This window comes from Mobula birostris, chromosome 17 (assembly GCF_030028105.1).
Source record: "Mobula birostris isolate sMobBir1 chromosome 17, sMobBir1.hap1, whole genome shotgun sequence".
NCBI lineage: Eukaryota > Metazoa > Chordata > Chondrichthyes > Myliobatiformes > Myliobatidae > Mobula > Mobula birostris.
In genome coordinates, this window is record NC_092386.1 from 38,379,950 (window position 1) to 38,393,889 (window position 13,940).

General features: G+C 39.8%; 1 protein-coding gene across 3 annotated transcripts in view; it reads left to right on the forward strand.

Moving 5' to 3' along the window:
- The window catches only part of vps13a (vacuolar protein sorting 13 homolog A), a 300,950-nt gene that overhangs the window by 89,547 nt on the left and 197,463 nt on the right, over positions 1-13,940 (forward strand). For all 3 annotated transcript variants that reach the window (XM_072281554.1, XM_072281557.1, XM_072281556.1), the window contains exons 21-25: positions 419-551; positions 793-910; positions 2,848-2,989; positions 3,243-3,327; positions 6,433-6,605. In XM_072281554.1, coding sequence (XP_072137655.1) covers positions 419-551; positions 793-910; positions 2,848-2,989; positions 3,243-3,327; positions 6,433-6,605 — 651 coding nt within the window. The remainder of the gene's footprint in view (positions 1-418; positions 552-792; positions 911-2,847; positions 2,990-3,242; positions 3,328-6,432; positions 6,606-13,940) is intronic.

Genomic DNA, 13,940 nt, shown 5'->3' on the forward strand with positions numbered 1-13,940 from the left:
TTTAAAATGTTCAGTAAAAAATGTGCTTTTTCCATCTCTCATCTTTCGGTTCTGAGTATTCTGTTTCGACTGACTGCTCAGCTAGTTTAATAGACATTCATTTGCTGAAAGTCGGTATCCATTTGAAGTAGCAACTAGACTTGGATGAAAGTAAGTTCTTGTCATTAAAATGGGTAAATAGTTTTGGAGAGCTTCAGGGTCTGATGTGAACAGTGTTGCATCAGCTCCAACTGCAAATTCAGTGCCCATTAAAGTTGCAGCTTTATTTCATACAGATTTACGTATTTAAGCATTTTCATTTGAGCTTACTTGGCTAAGTGTATTTTATTATGATTTGGTTTTTCTTCCCTCTTCTATATCCAGATAGGATAATTCTTTGTCTTGCTAAAAATGCAATCATAATTTTCATCTTTCTCAGATGGTCAGTAAAAGTCGTGCAAATCTGCCACAAGTCACAGCTGGAGAAAGCACATTGGAGGATATCATGGCCAGAGCCTATGACTGTTTTGATGTACAGCTGAGTAGTGTTCAACTTCTCTATGCTGAACCAGGTATGTATTTGCTTAAATGTATAAAGGCTGCAGAATTATTATCCGATTATTTTTGTAGCTAAGGGATATATTTATGAACTTGTTGCATATGTTGAGTGATAATTAGCTGCCATAGTTTATTCATTAATTTTAAACTAGTTTTGTATGAAGTTTGATAGATTTTGAATTTCACTCTCAAGGAAAAGTTATCTGGCAATTATTGAGGTTAAAGATGCACTTAATGAAATTTGTTTTGATTCAGAAGAGGACTGGAAAACAGCTCGAAAAACAAAAGAATCCTCTCAGCACATCCTGCAACCCATGGATTTAAAACTTGAATTTTGTAGAGCAATGGTGGTCTCTGATGCAAGAATGCCAAAGTACGTATATATTTATTCATTTGAATGAAAGCTAAATAACAGATATCTTATGGCACTGGCCCAAGCAATCCTTGAAGAGGCAACAGCTGCCCTTTCACCACCTCCCATGCCAACAATCAAGGACCCAAATAGCTTTTCCAACTAAAGAAGCAATGCAATTGCACTCGCCAGTGACAATATAGATTCTTCGACATTGGAGTAATCAAAGCCAATGGAGTGATTGCTTTGTGGTGTATTTTTGTTCAGTCCACAAGGGTGATCCTGAGCTTCTGTTACCTGGCACTTAAATTCTCCATTCTGACCTTTTCTGCACTGTTACAAGGCCCAATACCACTTGAGCAACAAGATTTCATCTTCTGTCCAAGTACATTACATCCTAATCACTATATATTAATGATTTGGATATAATTAAATATATGATCTCTTGTGTACCAGAGTATCAGCTTGGAGTTTTGAGGACTGAAAGCATCACAGTCTTCTGACTCATTGATGCAAGAAAAGTCCTCCATATAAAATGCAGAAACAGACTTGCAGAGCCATGGGCATCTGCATGGGCCCCAGTTATGCCTGCCTTTTCGTTAGTTTTGTAGAACAGTCTATGTTCCAAGCCTTCCCTGGTAATGCTCCCCAATTCTTCCTTCACTGTGTTGATGCTGCTTCATGCACCCATGCTGAAATCGTAACTTTCATCAGTTTTGCCTTTATCTTACACCCTGACCTTAAATTCACTTAGCCCATTTCTGGCACCTCCCTCCCCTTTCTCATTCTCTGAAGACAAACTGTCTACCAAAGTCTTTTATAAACCTACTGATTCCCATGACTTCCTGCCCTGTTATCTGTAAAAACACACTTCCCTTTTTCAGTTCCTTTATCTTCACCGTATCTGTACACAGGACGAGGCTTTACTTTCCAGAATATCAGAGATGTTTTCCTTCAAAGAACAGGGTTTCCCTTCCACAAACAAGAGAAAATCTGCAGATGCTGGAAATCTGAACAGCGTGCACAAAATGCTGAAGGAACTCAGCAGGCCAGGCAGCATCTATGTAAAAAAGAAAAGTGCAATCGTCGTTTTGGGCCCAAAACTCTTCGGCGGGACTGGAGAAAAAAGGCTGAGTAGTAGATTTGAAAGGTTTGGGGGCGGGGGGAGAGAAAGAGAAACGCCAGGTGATATGTGGAACTTATAAGGGGAGGGATGAAGCAAAAAGCTAGAAAGTCATGTGGCTATATCCCGACAGTGGAGGAGGCCATGGATGGACATATCGGAATGGATTATCTTCCACCACTGATTTTGCCTCACCTGCATTTCCTCCACTTTCCAGACATTCTCACTCACCCCATCTTCGCACCACCTTAACCACACCATAAGTGGTCCACTCTGCCATCCTATCAGATTCCTTCCTCTCCAGCCCTTTAACTTTTCCATCTACATAGTTTCACTTGTGTCCTTCTAACTATTCTCCTTCCCTCCCTACACCTTTTTTATTCTGGCGTCTTCCCCCTTCCTTTGCAGCCTGTAAAAAGGACCTTGATCTGAAATGTCAAATGTTTATTCATTTCCATAGATGCTGCCTGACCTGCTGAGTTCTCCAGTATTTTGTGTGTTGCAGAAATGTTCTTTTGGTTCTGATTGTATTCTCATTTCATTTAGGCATTCCCCAGTGACAATTAAGTTAATTGATCAGAGCATCAAACACTACTCAAAATGCAACCTAACCAGAGGTTCATATAGTTTTTAACTTAAATTTTAGAATGCTGCAGTAATTACTTTTTCATCATTTTCAACTAAAATTGAACTGTGCAAATGCCTTTAGATCTTTCAATTAGATCTTTCAACTAGAAAACTAAACAATATCTTTGAAACATTAAAATCTACTATCATTTTAAACAATGTTTTTCCCAGAATTGTTTTAAGTTCTTCCTGTTATTTCTTCAAACAGATTTAAAGTTTATGGTGGGCTTGCTTTACTTTCTGTTCGCATCTCAGACCAAAAACTTAGAGGAGTTCTAGGCTTGATAGATAGTATTCCTACACCAGAAAGTCGTTTACCACCACAACAGCCATCTTTAAAATCCAGACAGGTAAGCTTGAATTATTATCAATGGAATTGAAATTCCGTAAATTGCTGATGGTTTGTTCATGAAATGTGCTATTTTTTGACAAGCTTTTCAATGTTATGATAATTGTAAAATATTATTCTGAAGTGAATGATATAGGGGGAAAAAAGCTATCCAAGAGAGCAATGCTTTTTCTCCAAGATTTACCAGACATTTTAAATAATATAATTCATGCTTGATTGATTTTTTTTTCTGAATATAATCTATTTAAATACAGAAGCTGTCTCCTGATATGACGCCCCAGTCTGTGCAAAAAAGAGCAGTACATAAGGATCTGTACTCTTCTGTTCTCAGTATGACAGGTGAGATTTGCTGAAATACTTGGGGGGGAAAATTGCTTTTCACTGTACATTGGATACCAATCAGGCTGTATCCCTGAAGCTATTAAGCAATCTAATTTCATCGTAATTTTTTAAAAATCTCAATTGTTTCAATGCCTATAAACTTCTGGCATGTTGCATTCAATATTCTGACATTCACAGAATAATGAAAGCTGCACCAAATTCCCTTTCACTGTGGACATTAGTTACTTCATTTTGGTCATCGGTGAGATTGCCTAGTTACATCTTCATCTATAATAACTATAGCACATTTTATAGTTGTCTCCAAACTGTCCTAAGAACATTTAGTTATAGTTAGCTAACTAACAAATTACTGCTGGACCTTCAAGCATAATCTTATTTAGATGGGTACTTTAAACACAATATCCACTATACTATATGAATCTTAAGTTTTAATTAAATTGCCACAATATAGATGTTTACATTCTGTACCTTGAATATTTTTGATTACTTGTGCATTAATTTTGTTAATAAACCACTTGACTTTGCCTGCCATTTGTTCATCTTCATCTTTTGCTTCTCTTCTGACCTACACCATGCTTATGGTGTGGAACAGTGAATCATTTGCACTCATCTGTTCTTGGGTTAGATTGAGCATTTTAATTTCAATCACATCAGGATCCATTCATCTTGCAGAGCCCAATCAATACACTGTCTTTGATTGCACAGTGCATGGCAATCTTGTACACGTTGGGGGATGAGCTGCAGAATCATCACCCAATGTGAGCATGTTCAGTTATCATGGCTAAGCCAAGTAGGGTTACCCCCTTATTCTAATGGTCTTGTGATCAGGCCTCAATACCAGTAAATATGTGGCTGTTCTACCGTATGTGTTAAATCTACTGAATTTATCCATGCTTTTTGGCTGGTTTCTGTGTATTTTCTTTCATATTAAGTTTATTCTTCTAAACTGCCTTGCAACATTTTATGAAGTAAATTAAGATCTTTTTAATCAAACTAATCCAAAATTTCAAATAATTTGAAAACTACACACACAAAATGCTGGTGGAACGCAGCAGGCCAGGCAGCATCTATAGGAAGAAGTACAGTTGATGTTTCGGGCCGAGACCCTTCATCAGGACTAACTGAAAGAAGAGATAGTAAGAGATTTGAAAGGGGTGGGGGAGACCTGAAATGATAGAAGACAGGAGGGGGAGGGATGGAGCTAAGAGCTGGGAAGTTGATTGGCAAAAGGGATACAAGGCTGGAGAAGGGAGAGTATCATAGGACGGAAAGCCTTGGAAGAAAGAAAGGGGGAGGGGAGCACCAGAGGAAGATGGAGAACAGAGAAGGAGTTATTATGAGAGGGAAAGAGAAGAAAAAAAAATTAGGGATGGGGTAAGAAGGTGAGGGAGGGGCATTAACGAAAGTTAGAGAAATCAACGTTGGAGAAATCGGGATACCACCACCAAGCACATCTTTCCCTGCCCCCCCACTTTCTGCTTTCTGCAGGGATCACTCCCTTTTCCATTCATCCCCCCCATCCCTTTCCACCGATCTCCCTCCTGGCACTTATCCTTGTAAGCGGAACAAGTGCTACACTTGCCTTTACACTTCCTCCCTCACCACCATTCAGGGCCCCAGGCAGTCCTTCCAGGTGATGTGACACTTCACCTGTGAGTCTACTGGTGTGATATACTGTGTCTGGTGCTCCCGATGTGGCCTTCTATATATTGGTGAGACCCGATGCAGATTGGTGAGACCGCTTCGCTAAACACCTATGCTCTGTCCACCAGAGAAAGCAGGATCTCCCAGTGGGCACACATTTTAATTCCACGCCCCATTCCCATTCCGATATGTCAATCCATGGCCTCCTGTACTGTTGAGATGAAGCCACACTCAGGTTGGAGGAACAACACCTTGTATTTCGACTGGGAAGTTCCAACCTGATGGTATGAGCATTGATTTCCCTAACTTCCGTAAATGTTCCTCCTCCCCTTCTTACCCCATCCCTAATTTTTTTTCTTCTCTCTTTCCCAAACAATAACTCCTTGTCTGTTCTACATCTTCCTCTGGTGTTCCCCTCCCTCTTTCTTTCTTCCAAGGCCTTCCGTCCTATGATACTCGCCCTTCTCCAGCCTTGTATACCTTTTGCCAATCAACTTCCCAGCTCTTAGCTTCATCCCTTCCCCTCCTATCTTCTATCACTTCAGGTCTCCCCCTCCCCCTCCCCCTCCCACTTTCAAATCTCTTACTATCTCTTTTTTCCATTAGTTCTGATGAAGGGTCTTGGCCCAAAATGTTGACTGTACTTCTTCCTATAGATGCTGCCTGGCCTGCGTTCCATCAGCATTTTGTGCATGTTGCTTGAATTTTCAGCATCTGCAGATTTTCTCGTGTTTGCGAACTTGCATACCATATGGTTTGCCATTCTTTCTTCTCAGGGAATTGAAAAAATCGGGGCTTTTCTAGTTACTCAACTTGATTACAGTTTAATCTTAGTCTTTTTTTATATATCCTCTGACAACTATCTTTGATTATTTCATTTAGTTTTCCAAAAGTTCTACAGTCTTCAAAGTAAATACCTTAAAATCATATTTGGGTTAAGAAAGAAATGATTTATTCATGTGGGAAATCTGTGATAATACTGTACTTATGGTTCGTTTTGATGTAAAGAGAAATTCTCAGATTATCCCTCAATCTAATGATTTTGTATATTCCCTAGAACTTGATATTGTGAACTGTCATTTGTGCCAAAATAAATAGTACAGTTCATCTGCTTTGAACTACTTACCAAAGTCAAAATTCAGTCCATTATTTGTTGTAGATCTTTTCTTTCCACTTGGCTCTGTGATTTGATATTATTGACAAATTACAATATTACTTTGTATTTGGAATTAAATGTATCAGAATATTTTAAGTTGCAGCTGTTTACAGGGGTGATAATGTAGCATTTAGGTAGCATGCTTCAAAAGAAATGTTTATGGGAGGGCACATGAAGGTGTGCTACGATATTTTAAACTGATGAAGGTTTGTTTTTCTTTGTTAATGAATCAAAGAAACATTCTGAAGGAAAATAACATACGCTAAAATTCTCCATATTTTAACCATATTTACCTTTCACAGATTCTGATGATGAGTTCTATGATGCTCTCAGCTCTCCCATGGATACACCAATAGACTTACCAAGTAGTGATATTTCATTAAAAAGATCAGAATCATTACGCCAGAAACAGTTGAGAAAACAAGAATCAATGAAAAATATGACTGAGTTCCAATTGGAGTTTGAAATAACAAAGGTAATTATAGTTCTGCCTTACCTAAAACTTCTAACCCTTTTGTGGCAGTACTCAGTTCATTCACAAGAAAATTATGGTGCCCAGAATAATTATATAATTCCTCCATACTTAAGTACCTGTACTTTATTTGCTTAGTTAACTTTCTTTTAGGAAGATTAAATGTGTATGTATAAAGAAAAAGAGGGAATGTGATGTGATGTTGTTAGTTGTGAATACTATTTGTCCACAAATTTGTTTTTTTTTAAATGTTACTGTATATGGACATTTTTCTTTACTTGTAAACATTTTTTTGAAATTGAGAAGGACATGATCAAAAATAAGGTGTTTATTGTGAATAGTTGCATGTTCCATATAGACTTGTTTAAAAATAGTTAATTTGTTTCTAGATCAGAAAGTTTATTTGCTCATGTTTGAATAAGCTCCCACATCTGCCTTAAAATCTTCTTTTGGCATGTATCAATTATTCAATAATTCCCTGTCAGAATCCTTGGAATATTTTGATATTTCAAAGGAACTGTAAAAATGCAAATTCTTTTGGAAAAGATGTAGTGAAAATCTGAATAAAGACTAAATCACATCACCAGCAATATTTGAATGGCAGAGCAGGCTTGTGGGACAGAGTGGCCACCACCTGTTCCTAATTTGTATGTTTATACATTCATATGTAAAGTAAGTTAGGGCTTCATAAACAAAGAAGAAGATTTTTTTTTAGTATTGTTACAATGGTTGTGAAACTAGAATACTGGGAGACTGCATAAAGCTCAGTTCAGCCACATGTGGGTAACTGAGCTTCTTTTTCAAAGTTTTGTGCCTTTGAATATAGCGGTAATAGTTGCCAAGATGGTATCAGTATTCCAGTGACTACATGACGAGGCAAGATTATGTACAATAACTGCATTGAATATTCTGGAATTTAAAAATTTAAGGGGTTGTATTCCTTCCTTGTTTTTGAGAAATTGTGTGACTGGTAGAGTAAACTATAAGGAAACAATTTGCTTTGGAGTCTGGCACATTTTCCAAAAATTTAGTACAAGCACTTTCAGAAATCATTTATTTGTATATGCAAAGGGTGATAGAAATGGGAACATTTTTCACAAGAGGCAAGTGATGCAAATTGTTAGCCAGTTTTAAATCCATGTGAGTGTATAAAGTTAGTTTCTGATAATGAATGGCATTTAGACCTTTGATTTTATGTTGCCTGTCAGAGCAAATTCCATTGAACTTGATTTCTTAAAAGGTTCTGACATGCTGATCAACTCTGCCCTGATTTTCCTACCACTCGCCTACACTAGAAATAATTTTGATGTACCCATTTACTGCAAAATCTTTAGGAAGTGAGAGGGATCCCATATAATCAATAAACGATTAAATCTGAGGCAGCAGCCCTGTTACATTTTGTATCTACAAAACAAAGAATAATTGAAAGGAAAAGAACGGAGATGAGAGTCTTAGTTAGTTTTTTTTACTTTAAGCAAGACACCAACATAGTGTCATGACATTTCCAATTCATTTATTTTTACATATACCCTGTAATGAAATATTTAAATGAACAAGAATACTTAATCAAATATTATTAACAATATTACTCAAATACTACAGATATTCTGAATACACAACATTCCTCCCTGCTTAGCTATAAACTACAATTCAATATAGGACTCAACTATATACACATTATATTATACCATACTATATATTATATACTATACTGACATCTACAGCATAGTAAATTTTAAATTGTCCCATTCAGGCCTAAAGATTTAAAAGCTGTGGAGGTTTTCTTACTTTTGTGGAATAATGTCTTTCATGACAAGGGAAGTCACTGTTCCACAGCCACAAGACTCACCTGCCAAGCAATCTCAGGGTCTGGGGCCTGCTCCATGGTGGTTGTTGGCGTTGACTCCAAGACAGCAGGAAGTTGTTCTGATAGCTCTGGCCACCTTTCTTCTTCCTTTTTCTTCTAGTTTGTGTATCTTAATATTGGGAAGGTCCTTTTAGTTCACTGGAATATTCTCTGATTAGTCCTGTTACTCTCTTTACAATCTGATCTCTCCTCTTGGTTTCCTCATCCATGACATCATGATAAATCCTCTTGTTTTCGTAACTCCATTGACTCCTTCCTGACCTTCCATTCATCCAGCTGGAATTTTAATCTTTGCATCTACTTTTACAAGCAGCTTTTTGTCTCCCACTCGAAGTTCATGTACTAACCTTAATGCATGCAAAGTAGCTTCTGCTTCTTTATACTCAAAAGCTAAAAGCTTTCTACTTTCTTGAAATTCCTTGAGCTCTCTTCCAGTTAAAAACCAAGCCACAATTTGCTAGTAATTGCCTGATTAACGTATCAGAGACTTTGTCAATTATAATACCAACAAAAACTGTTGAAGTCGGATCACTGCTTTCAACACTTTCACACTTATTGGAGCAGGGTTCTTCCATGGTCCGATATGCTTTCCACCCAGAGCACAGAGACTGGCACCAACACCTATTTGTCCTTTCTTAATTCGCTTTCAGTTGACTCTGTTGCAGGGGATGTGGCATGCAACTGGTGGATGGATTTCAAATCAACATGTAGTTGTCTCAGGCACTCATGTCCCCACAGTACTGGCCCTCTGTTTTTACCACAAACAAACCCAATGTGGCTTGTTGGTTTTTGTATTTCACTGTTACGAGTGCATTCCCACAAGACTCATCTTTTCTCCTTTGTAACTTAGGATACCTGCAGGCTTCAGTTTAGTATCTTCGAATTGCCTTTTAAACTCACCTTGCGGAGTGACTAAAACAGCTTAGCCAATGTCCAATCCATTTTAATTAATTTGCAATTCGCTTCTGGTGTAAGTGATATTGCTTGTCTGTTGTTAGTTTTCAGATTGTAAATCATAAGGCTACTCAGTCCTGTGTCACTCTGATCGTTACAGATTTTTCACCAACAGCATGCCGATTAGTGTTTTTTTTTCTTTGAAACCACAACTTGACTATTTAGCTTTTTCTCATCCCAGTGCAGTCCATTTATTTTTGTCTGCCCATCATGCTCTTTTGTATGTGTGCTATTTGTTGTATATCCTTTAAATCTGTATTGATGAGATGTATGTGAGCTGCTGCCACAACAGTAACACAATGTTTTTGGCCAGACAGGCCTCCGTCTAGAGTAGGCAATGCACTTTTGTTCAAGCTCACTTTCATACCTGACTGCAACTCAGTTGCATCTCTGTGTGCCATTTCCATTGATGTAGCAAATTCAACTGCTGTTTTATATCTAAGTTATGCTTTGGATAGGAGTCATTTTTTTTATGCTTTCTTATAAGATTCCACAAACTAAACGAGCTCTCAGTACTTCATTAAACCTATTAACTGATAATGCTCAGTCTTATCAATCCTGCCCTATAAGCTGAAATGGTCTCCCTTTCCTCTTAATTCTGCTTATGAAGCCGAAATGTTCTGCAATCAACAATGGTTTTGGTTTTAAATGTTCCTGCATTACCATCACGATATAAACAAAAGGTACAGTCAACGTTTCGGGCCGAGACCCTTTATCAGGACTAACTGAAAGAAGAGCTAGTAAGAGATTTGAAAGTGGCAGGGGGAGGGGGAGATCCAAAATGATAGGAGAAGACAGGAGGGGGAGGGATGGAGCCAAGAGCTGGACAGTTGATTGGCAAAAGGGATATGAGAGGATCATGGGACAGGAGGCCCAGGGAGAAAGAAAAGGGGGAGGGGGGGGAAGCCCAGAGGATGGGCAAGTGGTATGGTGAGAGGGATAGAGGGAGAAAAAGGAGAGAGAGAGAAAAAGAATGTGTGTATATAAATAAATAACGGATGGGGTACGAGGGGGAGGTGGGGCATTAGCGGAAGTTTGAGAAGTCAGTGTTCATGCCATCAGGTTGGAGGCTATCCAGACGGAATATAAGGTGTTGTTCCTCCAACCTGAGTGTGGCTTCATCTTTACAGTAGAGGAGGCCGTGGATAGACATATGAGAATGGGAATTGGATGTGGAATTAAAATGTGTGGCCTCTGGGAGATCCTGCTTTCTCTGGCAGACAGAGCGTAGGTGTTCAGCAAAACGATCTCCCAGTCTGCGTCGGGTCTTGCCGATGTATAGAAGGCCACATCGGGAGCACCGGACGCAGTATATGACATCAGCCGACTCACAGGTGAAGTGTCGCCTCACCTGGAAGGACTGTTTGGGGCCCTGAATGGTGGTGAGGGAGGAAGTGTAAGGGCATGTGTAGCACTTGTTCCACTTACAAAGATAAGTGCAGGAGGGAGATCGGTGGGGAGGGATGGGGGGGACGAATGGACAAGGGAGTTATGTAGGGAGCGATCCTTGCGGAAAGCGGGGGGGAAAGATGTGCTTAGTGGTGGGATCCCGTTGGAGGTGGCGTAAGTTACGGAGAATTATGTGTTGGACCCGGAGGCCGATGGGGTGGCAGGTGAGGACAAGGGGAACCCTATTCCTAGTGGGGTGGCGGGAGGATGGAGTGAGAGCAGATGTGCGCGAAATGGGAGAGATGCGTTTGAGAGCGGAGTTGATGATGGAGGAAGGGAAGACCCTTTCTTTAAAAAAGGAGGACATCTCCCTCCTCCGATGCCTCCGATGTGGCCTTCTATACATTGGCAAGACCCGACGCAGACTGGGAGATCATTTTGCTGAACACCTACGCTCTGTCCGCCAGAGAAAGCAGGATCTCCCAGTGGCTACACATTTTAATTCCAAGTCCCCTTCCCATTCTGATATGTCTATCCACGGCCTCCTCTACTGTAAAGATGAAACCACACTCAGGTTGGAGGAACAACACCTTATATTCCGTCTGGGTAGCCTCCAACCTGATGGCATGAACATCGTCTTCTCTAACTTCCGCTAAGGCCCCACCTCCCCCTCGTACCCCATCTGTTATTTATTTATATACACACATTCTTTTTCTCTCTCTCCTTTTCCTCCCTCTGTCCCCCTCACTATACCCCTTGCCCATCCTCTGGGCTTTTTCCCCCCTCCCCCTTTTTCTTTCTCCCTGTGCCTCCTGTCCCATGATCCTCTCATATCACTTTTGCCAATCAACTGTCCAGCTCTTGGCTCCATCCCTCCCCCTCCTGTCTTCTCCTATCATTTCAGATCTCCCCCTCCCCCTTCCACTTTCAAATCTCTTACTAGCTCTTCTTTCAGTTAGTCCTGAGGAAGGGTCACGTCGACTGTACCTCTTCCTAGAGATGCTGCCTGGCCTACTGCGTTCACCAGCAACTTTGATGTGTGTTGCTTGAAATTCCAGCATCTGCAGATTTCCTCGTGTTTACGATATAAGCAAAGCTCATTTTAGCTTGTTTGATTGGAGCAATCAAAATCCTAGACAAACTGTATGCTTTTCCACCCAATGCACTCATTAAAACTGGTAGTTGTTTCTCATTGACTATTCTATTTGCTTTAAAATATTGCTCATTTTCTCAGTATACGTAGTCCAGCTATCATTTATGTAATCAAATGCATCAGTCTTTCCAATGTAGGCAGCCATTTCTGCTTTTTATTTTTAATGATTATTATCACCCAGTACTCTGTGCATATGAACCTGTGAATTCTTCCGTTTTCTGCCTTTTTTTAACTCGATCGTGTCTGTCACTTTAAAAGAAGCATGTGTTCCACTTGTATTTTTTGACTCTACTGTTTCTCGCTGCACTTTTTTAAAACTTGAACGTCTCGTTGCCATTGTTATGTTTTGTAACTCCAAAACACACAAATTAATTGAAAAGAAAGCAAGGGAGCCAAGAGATGCCCGTCTTAGTTCATTTTTTACTTTAAGTGAGGCTTGCACTTACCACATCGTAGTATCATGATGTATTCAGTTCACTTATTTTTACATATAACCTATAATAAATTATGTAAACAAATAATGCTTAATCAAACAATATATTCACAATATTACTCAAATACTACTGAAATATTAAATACACAACAAGCACTCCCTGCTGCACAACTATACCAACCATGGTGGTGGCATCCGTTAGTCTCGCGAGACGATGGATCTGCGCCTGGAAAGTTCCAGGGCGCAAGCCTGGGCAAGGTTGTATGGAAGACTGGCAGTTGCCCATGCAGCAAGTCTCCCCTCTCCACGACACCGATGTTGTCCAAGGGAAGGGCAAGGGCCGATACAGCTTGGCACCAGTGTCGTTGCAGGAGTTGCCAGAATGAGGTTGGAGGCAACGTCAGACTGCCTTAGGGACTCCAGCTCCGGATTTGTTCTCAGGGTTTATTCCCGAAGCCTTTCCCATGAGTGGGTATGGCCGCAAGGCAGCGGAGGTTTGAAATCAGAGTTTTCCCTCTCTTAGATGGACTGGCTTCCCAGGCTGACGAGCTCCATCTGCCATGGTACAGTTTTGCCGTAATTAAATGACAGGGAGTCTAAGAGATTATGTGATCCACTTCTATTCTTATATCTTTAAGAAATACATGCCATTTCCCATTTGCTTAATGAGACATCTGATTTTCTTACCCTGAAATAGAATTTGTCACTATTTATGTGGTACTTATCTTCTGTGCAGTGGTGTGCTGGGGCAATGGCATCAACAAGTGTGATGCTAACAGGTTCAATAAACTGATTACAAAGGCTGGCTCTGTTTATAGGAGTCAAACTGGACACATTGGAGGCTGTGGTAGAATAAAGGACCCAATGGAAAATCCTGGCAATTCTGGACAATGTTTCTCACCCTCTGCATGCCACCTTGGCTGAACAGAGGAGCACTTTTAGTGATAGATTAAGACAACTGCACTGCTCCATAGAGTGCTACATGAGGTCATTCTTACCCTCTGCAATTAGACTCTATAATGAGTCAACCTATAGCCGAGGAAGTGATGACTCCCTCCTGTTAAACAGTTTAAGGTAATTTGTTTTTTATTCTTTCTTACTTCTGTTCTAATATTTGGCTATTTGTATATCTCTGCCTTTGTTACACTACTGTGACACTAATTTCCTTTGGGATCAATTAAGTATTTGTCTATCTTATCTATCTTTAAAAACATAATCAATATGCCATTGATAGCCGTTCCAGTGCATACACTTTGCATAGGAAGACATTAAGAGCTTGGAGATATACTGCCAATCACTTAACATGTTCCTATGCAAAAGGTGCTAACCAGTGGTGCTGTCTTAATGAAAGGCACCTTTGTAGTGATAACGAGTAAGCTGTTGTGATGAAGAGTGGGCTGGGGGTAGAATTTCAATCCGTAACATTAAATTTTAAATAAATATTATGAATGATACAATAAATATTGGGTACATCTGAAAGCTGTTAACACACGCATGTGTTCCTGATCCCACAGCAGTGGTTATGCCACTGAAGAATATATC